At 40.1% G+C, this 19087-nt stretch overlaps 1 protein-coding gene across 1 annotated transcript in view; it reads right to left on the bottom strand.

The window, feature by feature from the left end:
- Positions 1-19087, bottom strand: part of TULP4 (TUB like protein 4) — a 131046-nt gene that overhangs the window by 18451 nt on the left and 93508 nt on the right. The window contains exons 6-11 of the mRNA XM_075146043.1: positions 17492-17658; positions 7764-7988; positions 5123-5357; positions 4471-4615; positions 2810-2954; positions 1083-1176 (exon numbers count right to left, since the gene is read on the bottom strand). Coding sequence (XP_075002144.1) covers positions 1083-1176; positions 2810-2954; positions 4471-4615; positions 5123-5357; positions 7764-7988; positions 17492-17658 — 1011 coding nt within the window. The remainder of the gene's footprint in view (positions 1-1082; positions 1177-2809; positions 2955-4470; positions 4616-5122; positions 5358-7763; positions 7989-17491; positions 17659-19087) is intronic.

Below are 19087 nucleotides of genomic sequence, written 5' to 3' on the forward strand. Positions count from 1 at the left end.
GATAATGAGAGAATTAGAATGACATCTGGTCTGAACCTGTAGGGTTATTCTTACACTATCTTTTGACAAAGATTGCAAATACAGATGTCAGAAATTTTTAAATTGCTTGGGAAAAAAAGTGGCTGGAACAAACCTGAGGGTTTCCATAACACTTTATTAAGTAGAAGGTGCCACTGCCCTATAGTAGTAGCACTGGTTATCCCCACGGTGACAACATCCTGAGAAGACAACCTTTGCCTGGAGGATGGGCCAGAGAAGGTCCTCTCCCCAGTAGTTGGGACTCCATCTCTTGTCCAACAGTAGTCAATATAGCCACAAAAGGTATCTATTTAACTAATTCTGCATCCAGGGCATCGTTACGTAGTCCTGACCTAACTATATAACGCAACACAGGAAAAAATAAGTTTTCCAAAGAGCTCGTAAAACTCCTATGCTTGAACTAATATTTCAATTCAGAGCTCAGTTCTGCTAGGTGGTACGCTGTTCTTTACTTAGCCTTCTTCCTTTCAACAGGACTACCCGGGGAGAAATGGCGTACACACAAGAAGGCCAAGAGACTAGACAACTGCTACTTGTAATGAAAGCTACCAATTTACTGATGCTCCAGCAAGAGAACCATATGATAAGGCTATGCACCGACTTGAAGAATCTTGAGCATGATGCTGTAAGAGCTTTTTTAACATTATTTTGGTATAATGAGTAGTTAAATGACTATTAAAATCTGAGTTTTAAAAATATTTCTATTACAGTAACTTAAACTCTGCGATTTTTATAGTTGTCTTGCAAAAATTTTCTTTATTTGTTTGGGTTTTGTTCAAACAGAGTGTAAAAATAAAGGTCTGGGCTTGACTGTTAATTAATCTTTTTATTACAGCTGAGACTTTTAACATTTTATTGATCATATTGTTCTTGTATTTCTAGATTTTCTAGTGAATTTTGTAAAATCTAATTCCTACTGTCCACAGAAAATAAGTGCTCTGTTAAAGAAGTCTTTTGATCACTTAAAAAGAATCATATGGCATAAGTTTGTTGTTTGTTAGAAAGAGCTTGACATGCAAAAAATCAATAGAGTTTACTTTTACCTGCACCAAGGTTAGTTGGTAGGAAAGCAGCCAAACCCACAATTTTAAATTTCGTTCCCCAGATATTAGATGTGACCTGAGCAAGGTAGTTGTGCTGCAAAGCAAAAACAAGATCATTTTCACCTAATAAAATCTGTATCAAGCTCTAATAAAAACCTGCAGAGCAATCAAGCTATGGCAAGTGATAATACAATTTCAGCTTCTCTTGTTTTTATTTTATTGAAACAGTTTAACGTGTCTATGTAGCAACTGTTACACACAGTCATTAAGAAGTCTCATTTTGATATGTGAACACCATCAGAAACGATGTCTATAACAGCCACATAGGCTGATTAAAGCTGTTGAAGAACTGAACGACACAGTGGCTGCTTACTAAGAATAGGTCTGTTTTCAGGCGTTTGCTTCTCCTGCACAACAAGAGCGCAGCTATTATGTATTTCAGAAAGTAATACACTCTGCCTTTTGGTTTTATGCTTACGAATCACTTTATAGAACATAAATAAGACAGAAATTAATTACTCATAATGACAAATGTATTTTTCCTGGAGCTTCCAAAGCAGCTTCCCAAACCACTACTTCCATGGTGATCAAATTATGGGTCTGAAAGACCAAGAGATTTTCTCAAAGGCCAAGAGTTACGCTGTCAATATCAGGAGCAGGATCTAAGCCTCTGGTCTCCTGCCCTATTCAAAGGACTTTTGGTCCTATCTACTGCTGCCATGTAAGTCATCTAGAATGTCTCAATATAAAGGAAAAAGTGAAAAGACAGAGCAGAAAAAACCAACTGAAATAAAACAAAACAAAATTAAAAGACTGCAGGCTGGTATTAATAAAATATGTAACCCAGACAGTTCTACAGCCTGCTAAGTTTCATTAGGATGAGAGGAAATGGCCTCAAGTTGCGCCAAGGGAGGTTTAGACTGGACATTAGGAGAAATTTCTTTACTGAAAGAGTGGTCAGGCCTTGGAACAGGCTGCCCTGGGAAGTGGTGGAGTCACCATCCCTGGAGGTATTTAAAAGACGTGTAGATGAGGCCCTTAGGGACATGGTGTAGTGGGCATGGTGTGTTGGGTTGACGGTTGGACACGATGATCTTAGAGGTCTTTTCCAACCTGTATGATTCTATGATTCTATGATTAACCCACAGGTCATGAACATCACAAAGAGCACAAAGTGCTAACTCCTTGCCTTCCTTCTAATTGAGGCTGTTCCATGTTCCTGATCTAGTTGAAGATGTCCCTGCTCATTGCAGGGCGGTTGGACTAGATGACCTTTAAAGGTCCCTTCCAAGCCAAACTATTCTATGATTCTATGAATTATGAAACAGAGAACATGTGGCCCTCTGAAGCAAGCATTTCCTTATCTCTGCAATTCCTAGCAAAGCAGAGAACTATGGTGGCATTAGGACAGCTCTGAGAAACTGAGTAAGAAGCATTTTCACATACACTTTCAAACAGCCAACAACATCATCTACAATAAAACCTCTCACATGGATTCACATTAACAGAAGTTAGTGGTGTCAGGATTTATCAAACAATGCCTGATATTCCATTGACATTTTCAAACATTAACATTAAACTGGAAGATGCAATTCTCTAGTCATTCCACCTAGTTACTGTAATTAAATGAAAAATTTTTATTGGTGATCGTTGGGTCTATATCACAACTTGCTGCCTCTGGAAGGAGATGCATTTGGACTCAGGTCTGGTAACAATGTGCACAATACCTGAGTAATATCTTCTAAAGGAAACTCTCTTCTGGTTAAGCTTGGAGAACCAATAGAAGGTTTCCTTATTGGTAACCTTGGCGATCTTGATATCTCCTGCGCAGCTCGTGACATCTTTGGAGATTTGCGAGCTTCTATATTGATTCTGCATATAAAGCAATAATTAGAATCATCAACAGGCATACAAAAACGCACAAAATTCATGTCTTTGAATGTAAAGATGTAATGAAGACAACTGGTATGGTGTCCTCTAAGTGACTAATGAAGACTGTAGAGTCTACAGGAGTCACGGGTCCAACGTGAAGATATATAAGGCCTGACACACTTGCAGTAACTCTGACCAGATGCTCTCTGATTCATTTAACAAGCTTACAGCAGTTCTGCCAGATACAATAGATCCTCCACTAATCCATAAAAAGGTATAGGGCTGAGCTATTTCAGCTGTGCAGACTTTGAGCAAAGCCTCAAGAAATGGAAACATGACACCTCAGCTGGCAGATCTCCACGTTAGTACAGCAAACCAAGGCTCCACAAACTTCGTCACTGCTCTGACTCTAAGCCAAAAGTTACTCCTACCTCCCACTATACAAAGGGGGTCATGAATAAGAGCTCAAGAACCTGAAAAAGCTCACTGGTAGAAAAAATAATGAACAAAAGTTACATTTCAAAAGTACGGTCTTAGAAAACCAAGGACACCGGATAGTTGTTTTTCCTGCACCATTTCAGTTTTAGGCTCAGGAACTGATGGTTCTTTTGTCAAGTACTACTAAACTAAAACTTTGATATTTCACACATTATGTTCACATGTAAAGGGATGCATTTGCTTTGCCTCATACTAGGACAAGCTCATAACATAAGGTCTTTGGAAAAGCATCGGCTGCAGCTAGAAGGCATCAGGGCCTCAATCCCATAACATGAAGCTGGCAGACAGACGTCAGTGCCTATGAGAAGCACCACAGACATCAGTGAGGCTCTGTGCAGGTGGAGGGTTCTGTCTATGTACATAATGAATATAGTGACAAGCTGGCAGGAAAGCAACCAGACGGATAATAAGCTTATTTTGCTTATCTTACAGAAGCTCATTAACCCAGTGTTTAGGAGGATCTCTTTGTAAGGCTCCCTTGCAAGGTCACCACAGCAGCAGTGCCACCTATGCCAGGATCTATGCCACCTATGCATGGACTTACGAATTTGAAAATACCCCTGAGGAAATAACGGCTTTAACTAGACCAGGGACCCTAAGCACAGAGGAGGTAAAAACACAGATTGTCTGAAGGACAAAATATATCCTATGATGGCAAGGGTTTACATGTGGCAGAGGCGGTGGTGGGAGAGTTTACAAAATCTTTCTTCGAGACTACCTGGGGAGAAGTGGTACCCTATTGTTTCCCACTACCTTTTGCCCCAGTACCTTCCCCAAAGTCCACATCAACACCAATCTCTGAGATCACCCCAGAACTGCACATTGTAGAGGACCCCACTCCTCCAGAAGACTCCTATCTGCCCAAAGGAGTTTGCTTTTAATATTATGAGGTGTCAAGACAGTGTTTAAAAAAAAAAAAGAAAAGAAAAGAAAAGAAAAAAGAAAAGAAAAGAAAAAAGAAAAGAAAAGAAAAGAAAACCTGGGGAAAAAGAAGAAGAAATAGCCAAGAAATTACTACCTGGGGAGTTTGGGTGATTTGCTAGCTCGACTGATTTTGGGAGATTTCTTTGCTGCCCAGTCATCACTCAGTTCAATATCGCTGGAGTCCGAGCAGTTGCAGCTGTCAATCACAGTGGAAATCAAGCTGTTTCCATAGATTTCATCTATCAAGACAGGCCCCAGAAAATGTAAGTGCTGCTTCAGAAAACTGATATCAATTACAACTCTCAGTCATCAGAAGCATAAATCCGATCCACAGGCAGCAGTTGAGATAAAACTATGCAGAGAAAATTAACCGTTCTTCACCCTGCCTAGTATAAACTCCAAATTTCCAATGGTTCGAACTCAAGTGAACTCAAGTGAACTCAATGATTCAGAGAGGTGAATAGCACTCAATTGACTTCAAAATTGAGACTATTTTCTGCTAATTAGCAATCTATTCCCCACTATTCAAAATACAAGAAGTTCCCTTTTGTAAAACAGAAGTCATTTGTAAAACATAGTTTCAGAGGTTTGAGCCTAGGTCACACTAAAGAATTTTTTCCCATCAGAAAAAAAATACTAGATGCCACCTTCCGTGTTGCTTACATAGATTTTCTTTAACTCTTGAGGATTTAATACCTAAAGAATTTCTAAATCATTTTTTATACAAAGTAACAATTAAATTCTACCTGTTTTTCCATCTGTTTTAGGATCCATGATGACAAACTCTGGCCGCAACTTGCTGATACGACGTCCTTTCAGGATAGGCACCAGTCCCCCAAGGTATTCCAGGTACAGAGTATAACATGGACCACCGACCTCTGGGTCATCTTCTGTCCGCTTCATCGTGCAGTGAAGCCGTTCATTACCAGCTGTTGGGTAGCTGACAAAATCTCTCATATTGTTTGGGTCTGGGATAGGAGGCTTAATTAAATGAAGGAAGGAAAAAGAAAGTTTCCTATAGGTTATTGGTTTGTTTTTTTTTTTTTCCTGTGGTGACTTAATCTCAACTAACTGAATTTGAACCCAACTCTAACTTGGCAGGTCAAGATTAGTACAGGTTACTGTGTGAGTTATGCAGGACCCAGACAGAGTGGCTGTGTATTATTTAGTTAGGTGTACATAGAAAACTAAAACTAGGTACATCAAAAAGGAAGGTTGGACCTGTGGTTAGAGGACTGAACTAGACAACAAACCTGTCTTCAAGTCCCAGCTCCATCACAAATTTCTCCTTTAACTTGGTTAATGTGGTCAAGTCTAAGTCTCAGAGTACTGTGTCTCTTGCTGGCCCTCCAGGTGAACTTGGCCAGGTTCCCATTCTGGTTAGTACTGGTACATGCCATGCCACTATGCTCCAATGCTGCCAGCTCTGGAAGAAGCTTGTACTTTTAATATACTTCCAAGCACGTGACCCATCTTTGCTAAGGGCCTATTTGCGTGCAATGTGGCAAAATATGAGCACAAAGCTCAGGGTGGGTTACTTTGCCCTGCTTGCCAGCACACTGTATTAATCCATGAAAAGCTCAGTCCTAAAGCAGTTGGACTGCTTTTGTCTAGGACAATATAGCGTGTATGATACAATGTGTAATAAGTCAACACAGTTTCTTTCAAAATGAAAGTACAAGAAAAGAAAGTAGGGGAAAAAAGGAGCTGAGGAATGATCTATAATGTTGTCCTCAAGCAAGGGGAATGTATGCAGGGAAGAGGGTGCCTTGCCAGGCACTGGAGGCATGGCTGACAATGTAGGTGGGAGCATGTGGCTGGGGGAGAGCCAGGGTAAAGCATAAAGCAGTGCTGAGGAGGCTCCAGAAACACCCAGGAAACAGCAGAGGCACGTGGCTTCTGGGAACCCTGCTTCAGCCGCTCAGCCACGCAGCCCCACGACTGCGCCCCACCCTGACATCCACTCTAGGAGGTGACAGAAGGGTTGTCAGCAATGATGTGCCCCTGTACTGCCTCTGCCCCTCTGATCCCCATCATGGCTCCCAGCCTTGATACAGCCAACTGCTGCCTTCATCCCATCCCATCCCATCCCATCCCATCCCATCCCATCCCATCCCATCCCATCCCATGCTCTGCCTTCCCTAACAGCCAAGCAAGTGTCACTGATGCTCTAGAGGGCTGCAGGAGTGGCTCTGGGACAACATGGAAAGCATCCTGGGAAGAAGTAGGTGTGCTAGAAAGAACTGAGAACCACTGGTCTGTTAAATGCTCTGCATCTTTGGAGATTGAGGAGTTATGGTTACAGCAAGCCATTTTTTGATCTCTGGCAAATGAAACGTTTCACAGTCACACAATTTGCCCTGATTAGCAGTACCCAAATGGAACTGTGCTGAATCATTATTTTATAGGTATAATTTGTTCTCATTTAAGCTGGGCTAACGCCATTGATATCAAATTAGTTATTCTAGCTCTGCATTGTTTTAACAAGGACCTGAAATGGGCTCAAGAGAATGCTATAACACATACACAAAAAATACGTAACGCAAAAATATATAGAATCATAGAATCATAGAATCATAGAGGTTGGAAAAGACCTCTAAGATCATCGTGTCCAACCGTCAACCCAACACCACCATGCCCACTACACCATGTCCCTAAGGGCCTCATCTACACGTCTTTTAAATACGTCCAGGGATGGTGACTCCACCACTTCCCTGGGCAGCCTGTTCCAAGGCCTAACCACTCTTTCAGTAAAGAGTTTGAATGTAGGGCATTTACCAGCTAATGCTCTGGTTTATAGGCTGTGATAAAGCGTTCGGAAATCCTGAGACGTGACTGAGGGCAAAACCATGAAACAAAGGGGTTGAGCAGATGGCTCTGCTAGTGGTACAGGAAAAGGCATAATATCTGGTTCATTTTTCCATAGCACTGTTGGAGCAGTAAGGTTAGCAGAACTCACTATCAGTAGAAATATTTGGGCAGCCACAGGTCTTAAGTGTAACTTTCCTGGCAATATAAGGACTCATGTAACAAGTAGGGAGGCAACAGTTTTACCACTGTGAATCTCTCCTATAACCGTGACACAGTTTTATGATCAGCCTGAGCTTCTTCAGAAGTCTTTGTGAGTCACCAGCGTATTTTACCCTTGGAAAGGCCATCCCCATGGAATAATGCAGATAAGCATGTGTGAGCCACCTTTTTAGATTTTAATAGGCACCAAATGGAGGGGTTCTTGAAGAGGACAGGAATGACCCTTAATCAAGCTTTTAAAATTATAATTATGATAATTATAATATCTTATAATTTATCCTTTACTTAAGAGCACCATGGGGGGAAATCAAGCAACCATTTCCTCTTCCTCACACACACACGTTTCTTTCATTTTACCTTGATTGTTGGTATAAAGGCAGTGGTGAGGTACGAGCAGAGCCGAGGGGGCAGGGTCAGTTTGCTGATGTCCTTGTCATCCCGCAGACAGCTAGCGATGGTCTGCTGGCACAGCAGCTGCAGACTGGAGACCCTGTGCTCGACTCTGACAACGTATAACGCAGGTCCAGAAGCCATCAGCAGGCGCGAATCCCTGTGACCCCAACAGATCGAGATGATGGGACGCTGCATGGAGAGGAAAAGGATACAACTTTAAAAGAGCCTGTACTTTCTCCAAGATAGTTGCACAGCAAGTGGTCACATGAATTCAGCACCAATCATGTTACCCTAAGTCTTCCAGAAACTTAAAAGTGCACGCTATCGCCCACAAAAAGGGAGAAGAATGTGAACATCTGAAATTATTGGTAACAGTGGTTGATGTTTATACAGTGCTTTTTACTCGCAAAGCTTAAAGCTCTAAAGACAAGGAATTGCCTATCAAATTCATTACCTAGATAGGATAAATAACTTTAAAGTCACACAGTGTTAAAAAACTGGATCTTTTGATGCCCTATCCTGATGATTTTTTCAATCATCTAATCAAGCCCATCCACTGGCAATGGCTCACATTTTACAACTGAAAAGTTAAATTATATGCCCAGAGACACTTAGTAAACTAGTGGACAAAACCCAGTTGGCTTTCCTGTCTTGCACCGAGTCTTCTGCTGCACAGTGTCTCTTTTTAACTATTCCCAGAGGAAGTGAACTGTGAAAAAGCACCAGGAACAAAACAGAGAATGGCCTTTTGTCTTCTGCTTGTCTATGCTCATAAATGTCTAAACTCATGACAGTAAAAACAGAAAGAGTCAGGGGCGACTGGTACTAAGTGTCAGAATGCAGGGCAGAATAACAATAAACAACTCAAATGCTGTTTCGGACATTATTCCCTGCTGCCTGAACATTAAGAGTTCATGTGAGAATACTGAGTTGTGCTTGCAAGGAGCTCTCTAAACTCTCTTCCTAAACCCCATCTTTTTCATATAAAGCACCAGTCTGTTGTGACTTTTTATAGCCCTATCACTATTACTTTTGCCCTTCATGAGTGTTAGCTGCATCCACCTGTCAGCTCTTGCCTTCTGTGTTAGAAAGCATCTGTATTTGCATATATACACATACTGTATGGAATTTCAATCCCATAGCTGCTATCTCTACACAAATAAACAACACAGAGTAAAGAATCCTCACTCCATGAAGAATACTGTGCAACAGGCTGTAATCACTGAACTACAAAAGGTTTACTCCTTCCTGTGAAGGGCTCCCTTCTTTTCACAATCTGTGACACCCAAAAGTTTAAGCAAACATGTTTTTCATCTAAATTATGACCTGTATTTACTGAAAGATCAGGGTCTCTTTGGAATATCTTTGCTCTTCACAGGATGCACCGAACAAGAATTAACTATACAGAGGATAAGGGTCAAGGCACCATCAGCAGTAGCTTTTATCCACTCCTCTCTAGTAATACAGTACCCAGATAGCTGTGTTAGACCAGCCCAGAAGCTACTAATCTGGACTAGGGAAAAAAGCTTTCCCTTCAGTTACAAATTCAAGATGCTTAAAGGCGAGAAACTGCGACAAGATGTTTTTATGTGAATGATATGAAGCAAAATGCAGCTGCACAGCACTATATCAATGTCTATCATCAAGATAAAGGGTTGGACGAAACAAGTTTTTCAGAGAAAAGATCTTCCCTCCTATGTCATCTTATCCTAGATTTAAATTTCAAGGAAAATACTGGTTTTAAAGTGGAAGGAATGAATAAGCTTCATTTTCATTACATCTAGGCAACACCACACACACACACACTTCCATGGAGGCACAAACCTTCAGGTTGACTGATATGCAAATAGAAAGCAGCAACATGTGAACCTTGTGATTTTCACAGTAATTGCTAAAGGCATTTTGTAGCGGGGAACTTCAAAAGAATTAAGAAATCCTTTGTGTACCATCAATAATTATTACATGGCTTGTCATAACCACAATCTGTGGGACAGAGCCTTAAATTTGATGAGAGATCACATAAAGTATCCCCTACTGATTGGTATTTTCATGATTTAAGAGTGTGGCTCAGCCCTCACACTGTCTGGCAGTTATGAGACAGTTCCAGCTGCTTGCAAAAACAATGCAATTGAAAAGGCATTGACACAATTTAGGTACCTGCCACATCTATTATACGACAACCTGAGAAAGACATCAGTAGAAGCGACCTTGATTTCCCCAAGGGCTGAAACTCAGCATGGGCAGAACTATCTATCTGAGCGTTACCGTAGGATCCAAAACGCATCCTTCTGTTCACCTCGCATCAACTAAAGTTTACCTATAAATACGGTGAAGGAACAAACAAGTATGTGACTTAGCACACAAATATTTGTTTATTGGATAGAGTTTAAGGCCAGAAGAGAAGTCCAGTATCCCAGCTATCATAATCCAACACAGCACACCCAGATAGCCCTACCATGACGTCTAGTATTGCAGCTACTATAACACAATATATCACACCCAGATAGGCCTCTGTTCATCCAAACAGAGTCAAATGAAACCACTTCTCTCCTCAGGTTACTGCTGCATGCAGAGAACAGCAGAGATGCAGACAGCACCAGTGCAAGAACCTTTGCAATCTTAAACATATTCCCAAGGAAGAGGTTTTTCAGAAGCTTTGAAAAGCTGGGTGGGACCTCTGGCAACATGGCATTGTGGAGCTGGGGAAGACTAGAAAGTCAGAAGTAAAAAGACATTGTCTCACTGCGTGACTTCACCACAGTTTGCCAACAGGCAACCATAGTTCAGCCATCTGCTAAACTTCTGAATGTCTGATGCCCTTATATTCTGTTTATGTATTTTTATGTAAACAATATGTGAGTGGGTGCACGTTTAAATACATGCGCACACACACAATTCCTACAAGTGTTGTATTGTTTGTAAATAACGACATTTCTACTCCTACATTTGTACATTTAGTCTCCCCGCACACCTCACATGTTTTAAACTTAATATTTTCAATTTCATCAAAGAGCACTTGTACCATACTGGTTTGTCTTTGCTTACTGATTCACCAGACGTGCCTTGCCTTCCTTTTCTATACAATGGTCAGTCCCCCAATACTCCTCAAGCCTACACTTGAGGAGCAACACTTAATTTACGTTGAAGGGCTAAGATTTAAGATGAGGTTCAGGGAAAATTAGCCTGTCATTACAGGCTTGGAGAAATAAAAGATCACCCAAATGCCAGATGTGACCTGACCTTTAAATGTACTGCTCCAATACTATTTTTCAATAACTACGTTTCCCACTCTTTCCCTAGAAGGACAAGGGATATGAATCAATTACTGCAGCAAGTCAGTTATGAGCTGGCCACAGCTTTCCTTCCAAACTCTGCTGAGAAAAAACATTTGAACTCCAACGTCCAAAGCAAAAGTATTGCTCCTCATAAAGCATTTATTTATTTGCACTCTTTTAGCAAAAAAAAGAAGGAAAAAAGTTGTTAATATTCATATTGCACCTATTAGAAAATGAACAAGCAGATTCTAGCACAGAAGAATTTTATTTTCCATGTTTGCACACTTGTTTTTTTCTGCTAGGAACAAGGAAATGCCGCTAAAAATACAACGTCTAATGATGATTTCTGATCTCACTTTGCATATAAAAATCCCATCAGGTTTTGAGAAATCTCAGCACAAACTGTAAATACCTGAATGGATTCCCGGGTTTAAATACAAACATGTAGGAAAAAAAACCATCCTGGAAAAACCCTTGAACTTCTACAAATAGATAGGATTCAGCTCTACGACAATTATAAGAAATAATTGGCTAAAGGACAAAAAAAAATAGATGTTTTATCAGGAGAAATATTGACTGAAAACACATCTCAAAAAGCGGCCAACAAGGAGCTCTTTTGCCATTTTTTTGCATGTGGGCTTGCAAGTCAGCTACATCTACTCAAGTCTGTACCCCCAGCTGGGATGTCAACTCCCCTTAGAAAAGCACGCGGGAATGGATATTCCTGCTCAAGCTCTGTGGTTGCTTCTTATAAGTCACTCACCTGTCTCTCTTACAGGAGAGAACATAATGTATATACCTTTCATCACTTGTATGCGGTTCAGTCAATGAAAACACTGTTCAAGCTGGTTCTTGCTCCCTGCCTTGAGCTCAGAAATCCTGAGCCATGGGGCCTGCCGGCCGCTTGCACTAATCCCTTGTCTGCTGGCACTGGCAATCCCACTGGTAATGAAATAAAAATGGTATTCCAGGGCAGAAAGCTCAGCCACAAGAGGGATTTTTCTCAGGAGAAAGAACCCAACTGCAAAATAGTATCTAGTGAATGGTATGTGTAAGTAAAAATCTGACGTACGTTGCCTGCTTTCTCTTACTGTAGACTGCTGATGTGGAGACACGCATTTTTCCCTCTGCTTTTTTCGGAGAGAAGCTGGAAGGTGCAACGGCTGCAGTGCCCACCTTGTGATTTGTGTGTGCACAGCTCTGTACTGCCACAGCATTCATGGATGGCTGCTGGAAAGTAATGTAACTTCTTCGTTCTTCTGTTCCTCATATTTATGGTGGGAATAATATTAACTAGTAAGAATTGATGGTGAAAAAAGCAATAAAGACTACAACATGGTCAGAAATTACCCTGCTGTGGCCTTGTATGATTTTTCATGCAGCAAACTCTTACTTGATTTGCAGATGTTCCTTATACCCTGTTTCTACAGTAATTTTTTTTTCTTTTTAGATTTCAATACGACGATGAGATTTCATTTTAGCAGAATGAGTCTTTGCTTAGACAAGTGTCTCCATTTTCCAGTCCTGATCATGACCCATTTCTGCAGCAGTCAGAGATGATCTTACGGCCTATATGGAAAACATCAAGGTCTTTATTGATACCCCAAAGAATGTTTCACCAGCTAGTTCTAAACTGTTGCTCTTGTTTCTCTTTCTGTAAGAAAACAAACTCTTCTTGAAGCTTTGTTGTCAACTAGTAACAACTAAATAGGATTAATTTCAGACAATATAAATGAAAGGCAACGTTAATTCAGAAGCAACAAACCTGAACACTCTGTGAAATAAATGAAGACAAAGTAAGCAAGGTCAGCTCAGCTGGGTAACATAAAAGGCAGCCTCTTCTCTCAAAGCCTTTTGATTTCAATTTAATCTAAAATGGCACCCTCCTTCTCAGGCCTTAGTAAAATAGCTTCTACACAACTACCATGTTTCTGCAGGATCATATAATCTTAAATCTATCCATTCAGGTGCCAGGATGTTTCGAGCAGAGAAGCAGCCTGTGAAATGCTGTGAAGGTTGCTGCTGACAGCAACAGGTTTAGAGCAAATGGGTCCTCTTCTCAAAGACTCCTGGAAACCTCTCCCACAAAGATTTAGCCTTTGGTACACCACTTTGAATTAGGGTTTAAAAATATTACACTGATAAAAATGTGATCACTGTTTTTCTGCACCTAATCTTGTTGCCTATACAGCTGATTCTGGAACATACAGGGTTCAGTTCACTCTTACCCTTCTTCTTCATTGTACTTGAGATTTAATCTGTTCTTACACCAGTTATACAGCGGTATAAAATCATAAGATAATGTAAATTTACTCTAGGATTATAGGTGTATAAAAGAGATCAGTATCAGGGTTTCTAAATCCACGTTCTTGGTCCCCTGGTCCTCTCTGGGACATATAGGAAAGAAAATTATAAAAAGCAAAGAAGGAACCAAAATATAATCCACAGCTTTGAACCATCAGATGGAATAATTTCACAGGTTTGGTAAAAAGTCAGCAGTTAGGTAACTTCGAAGTGATCCTGCTGGAGACTCCTCTGTTTAAAGTTCAAATGAGAAAATATGAAGCAGCTATATCCACTCAGAAGAAAGCTTTATGGCAGCAGATATGGTTAGTCGATATAATAAAGACCTGTCTGCACATCAGATGAGAAATATTGAAATGACAGAACCGGGTCACAGCATTTCCGGTAAACAATTTTAGCAAGACTGTAAAACAGTCTTGAATGAGTTGATCATTCTCATCCCTGCTTGATGCCAGTGAAGGGTTATGAGGATTTAACAAATAATGTAAGAAATTAACATTCTTATAATAAAAAATTATGAGCACCAGGGCAGCCTGCTGTTGTAATGACATTTTCAAATGTTGAAAAAGCAAGACCATGAAAAAACTGCCAGCTAAAAGAACTGGGCGTATTTTTGATTCATCAGGTTGGTGTTCGTGTACACAAGGGCAAGCATAGTAAGAGCTAAGTTTCACAGAAATTGATAGTATATTTTTGAATAGTTATCAGCTGATGAACAGCCTTTAACACATGCTGTTTATTTATAAAATAAGTAAGATATGCTCTTGATTTATAAAATCAAGTCTTTGGAGTCACAGTATGGACCCGGTTTTCATATAATTGCTTCCCATAAGATAAAGGTCTGGTGTGACTTTCTGAAGTCCCTTCTGAAATTTGTTCATCATTCTTTCAAGGTTCAAAACAGTTTGATTCTGTGTAGCAGAAGTTCAACATTTGGCCCACTTTTACCGATGCTTTTTCAGCTCTTTCCACTATATTCTGCAAATATATTCTTGCAGCATGTCAGGGTGGCAGGCTGAAGCCCCAGAGCAGGGAACAAGAGAGACTTGTTACACTACGCTAACTCTACCACTCTGTTTATGAGTGTTATTTTTCATGCAAAGCTACTGCATTCATTTGGGTACTTCTGAACAAGTGTGATTTCCCTATCTAGGGTTTTATGGTCGGCAAACTAGGTTTATGAACCATAACACCGAAGGTAAGGGCTTAAGTTAGTTAATCAAATGATACAGAGGATGCCAAAACCATACTAAAACTGGAGGAGAAGGTGACATATAAAACAAATCCTTGAAGGGATCCATGACAACAGTCATCATGGAGATGAGTAACCTGCAGTACCCAAATCTATTCTACCTTGGGGTTTGCAGTGACTTTATGTTAGGTAACATTCCAGCCAAGTTGTGTATAAATCCTGCATCAGTTCTAGACTGAATTTTGTTATAAACAATAAAATCTCGTTTCCTGAATATCCTACCAAAGACAGGACACACAAACAGCAGAAACAAAAACAGTTCACTATATTTTACTGATAAAATTTTCAGACATCTGCTTTATCAAAGAATTGGGACAGAGGACCACATGGAAAATCTGCACCTGTAATCCACTATTCTCTATGTTTGTTGTTGCTTTACTTTTTTGAACTTTGTATTCAGAACAATGCTCATTTAGAAAAAATGTGCTTTTCCAGTCACACATTTGCTTGCTTCAGAAGAAACAATTTTAGCAGAAGAGTTCGAGATGAGGACATTCTTTTCTTCAATTCTTTTCTTCAATAACCAGTAATGAATTTTATAAAATCCCATTACAAGGCTGACTGTCATGGTACAGAAAACTAATTAATTTACTCTGATGAATTTGTCATCAGACAAATTACTGGGACCACTGACTCACTCCGTCATCTTTGCATATACATCTTTGGAGCAGAGACACAGAATAACAAAAATTACTAGCAATTTTTTTTGCAACAGCGTTTTTTGTCTGGTTTTGTTAGTAAACCAAATACTTAGCCATGTTCTAGCATACCTGTCACTTAGCTGGTAATATCATTAGACCAGCATTCAAATACACAGAAGCATAAAGTCCACATGAGCAGATACAGGTGTCCTTCTGAAAGACCCCCTCACTTCTTCCTGCAGCTGAGTAAATAGGAATTTAAATGCACTAAATAAAAAGAATTAACACTAACTAATGAGAGAAGAGGAGTGGCTCTAATTTTAGGCAGGTTTATGCACACAGTTTTTTAATCAACATAAATACATCAGTTTGAATGTTATTTTACCCTGGTTTCCTAAGGAAATGAGACTCCATGACTGTGTTATTAATTGGTGGTTGCCACCCCCCCATCCTTCACTTCCAACCTGGCTTACAACTTCTGAAGCTGTTGGCTTTTCATCTGAAGTTGACAAAGGGGGAAAAAATCTCCATGATGTTAAAATGCTGCAATTTCAGTGAAAATTAGCAGCTGAAAAGAGCAGAGTGCCTCATGTTAATATTTTCACTATGAGAAATACGGCAGTATGAACTTGGCAGTTACCTGTTCTGTATGACCTGTCAGTTGTCCTGTAAGTACTCCTATAATGGCAGAATAATTAGCCCTCACGTCAGCCACAATATGTGCTTTCTCCCAGTTGATTAAGTAGAGGAGAAAGAAGAGCTGAAAATATGAAAAGAAGTTGATGGGATATAGGGAGAACGAGAGGAAATGAAGGCATTTGAGGTGATTGGGAACAAAGTGGGGGAGAGAGCAGTAAGAGATGAGCCTGCACACACGCACACCTTAAGGCAACCTGACCCCATCAGTTCCACTGCTCAAACCACAGCTGCTTGATTTCACAGCTTGACACCAGAGTGTTACACTGGTTCAACAGCTAACACGGACATACGGTATTCTGGTACTGAAGTAACAGAACGAGGTTTGGTTTTTACCTGGTCTGGGAATAAGCAACACTGGTATAAATATGTTTTCTCTAGAATCGATCCAGAGAGGAAAGGGCTGTGCTACTTAGCTGAAAGGGCTATGTTTAAGACAATAAAGCTGTGTGTATGGGTAAGTCCTTTAGATACCTAAATCAGCATTAGACGTCACTGTACATATTTAGGTTGGCTTTAGAGAACATTATTTTATACATTACAGTACTAAAGAATTCCATCTAAATTAGAGTGCTAACGTTAATAAGCACAGGTTAATGCTAAATATAAGCAAACACAAAAGCTTAGCAGCTGGTTTACTACGTCATCCTTTTGTATCCATCCCAGATCAGGGTACTGAAAAAGAAATGATAATAAATGGTATCATCATTAAACATAATTAAGTAAATATATCTAGAGCATTTTCCCTCACTTTTAGATTTCAAAGCTATTATAAATTAATTAAGTTTCACTAGTACAGTCAGAAATCAGAACGGAGTCATCCCTATTCGGCAGAAACCGAAATAAAGTGTAGAGTGACATTCAGCTGGGTTCTGAAGTATCAGTGAAGATCTGTGAAGCATGTTGTGCTCCTAAGCAGCACACAAACCACGTGTTGACATTTACTTGTCAGGTAACACGACCGAGGTTACGGTGAAAGTCTGTACAGAAGGTGGGAACAGAATCAAGGCTTTCTGATTCATCCTTCTCCATCTGATGCCATAAAAAGTAAAATATTGCATCAGATCCACCGACTGTACATTAGAAAATTACAGCAATAACAAAGAAAGAATAATCTTGTCATTATGACACTAGACTTGGAATATTTTTGTCCAGTTCTTGGCTCTGCTACAACGTCAAGCAAGTTATCCCGTTTTTTCTCCTTAGTCACTTATCTGTAAAACAACAGAATTTCCTTTTTCTATCTTGTTCGTTCATGGCCCGATGGTTTTGGGAAACAGACTGTTTCTCATTATATATTTGCACAATACTTAGCACAGTGGGCCTTAGAATCAGATGCACTCTTGCATGTCTACCTTAATGCAGACAATAATTATTTATAGGGCATTTTTATCTATATCATATTTTAGAATGTGTTCAGGACGTTTTGTAAAACTTTTCACATTGCAGGTCTATACCAAAGAGCTGATGTGAGAAAAGCATGTCAGCAAAGCATTGAGAACTGACTTAAAAAATACCTCCTACCTGCACAGGTGTCTCCAGAGTGTAGATATGTTCCCCGCGCACATTGTAGAACTTGACAAGTGCGCTTTTCAACAGGGAACCATTGCCGAGGTCAACTAGCTGGCTTTGCTTCTCCATGCCCGCTACTGCAAGTAGGTCCCCTTGCGTACACCACTGTACCACCACATCTGAAATCGCAAAGTTTGCAATAATGACTGGTTAGAATCAGTAGGAACAGCGTTTCCAGATGCTGCAAAGCGACTTGAACAGCTAAGTCATGCTCTCAAAGGCTACTTAAGTACTTAGAAACCGAAATCCTTTAATCAAAATAGTAGCATATGCACTTCTGAGAATGACTCTCTTTTTATCTTGTAAATTGCAAAGAATGTGTAAAAAACATTCATTTCTCTCTCTCTCTGGCGAGTCTAGAATGTAATCAGTGGTTGCTCCTAAGTACCTAAGTACAAGAATTTATTAGAGGTGTTAAAACTGATGTGGAAGATCCTATGCATATCTTTGGGGTAAATAACTGGAATTAAGTGAATATGCAGATAAATAACCTCACTGACTAAGAGAGCAGCAAAGAGTATTTGTCTGGAAAGGCCTAGAGTGCAAAAAAGCAGCATATTTGTCAATGCCTCGTGTTCTCGCTGGCTGTGAATATAACTTTTAGTACCACTCAAACTAGAGTTATATTTTAGTATAACACCAAACTAGAAAGACTTTTGGGTTTTTGTCCATAAATACAGATGGCCTTCATGTCATAGGTTTTCTTTTGACACATGACTTGTGAAAATCTACTCATCTGTCTAGCAGGAGATTGCCAGAAGCACGCAGGGATTGCTTAGTCTCTCATATACATGGATATGAATATACATATCAGTCACTTCTCCCACAGGCACCTCATGATGAGGAACGCCCACAGCTTAATTTGGGGATGCTGATTTCAAACCCTTATATCCTCCAGCTCTTTGCCACACTGCAACAAGGGCACAAAACCAGTATTTTGTCTTTCTACTTGTGTTTCAGAGGCAGATTTGCATTGCAAGGAATACTGAGCTAATATTTAAACCTTTTTACTCTCAAACCAGAGGTGAAAGGCAGCTATTTTGTGCTGAGACAAAGTGAAGGTAAAGACAAAACTTTTGTGCTCTGGGATGCTCAATCTGCCAAGAACCTTTTGAAGACGTTTGTGGGCGAGAAGCTGTCTTCAAATGAAGAAGCAGGAGAGAAATGAGAGTTGGCAGGAAGGATCTCAAAATTGTTTCAAGTTGTCAACTTGTCATTTTTCAGGGACTTTTATGTGCAATTTAAAATGGTTTTGTATTATTTCAACTTTCTGATATTTCTCATGGGAATTATGCTTCTGTACCTATCAGAGGCAAGACGCATGTTCCTCAGATAGTTTTTATAATATTTTATAATAATAATACGACCCTCAGGGGTCAGTATTGGGACTGGTGCTGTTTAACATCTTTGTTGGCAACACGGACAGTGGGACTGAGTGCACCCTCAGCAAGTTTGCCAACAACACCAAGCTGTGTGGTGCAGTCAACACGCTTGAGGGAAGGGATGCCATCCAGAGGGACCTTGACAGGTTTGAGAGGTGGGCCCGTG

Source organism: Calonectris borealis, chromosome 3 (assembly GCF_964195595.1).
Source record: "Calonectris borealis chromosome 3, bCalBor7.hap1.2, whole genome shotgun sequence".
Classification (NCBI taxonomy): Eukaryota; Metazoa; Chordata; class Aves; order Procellariiformes; family Procellariidae; genus Calonectris; species Calonectris borealis.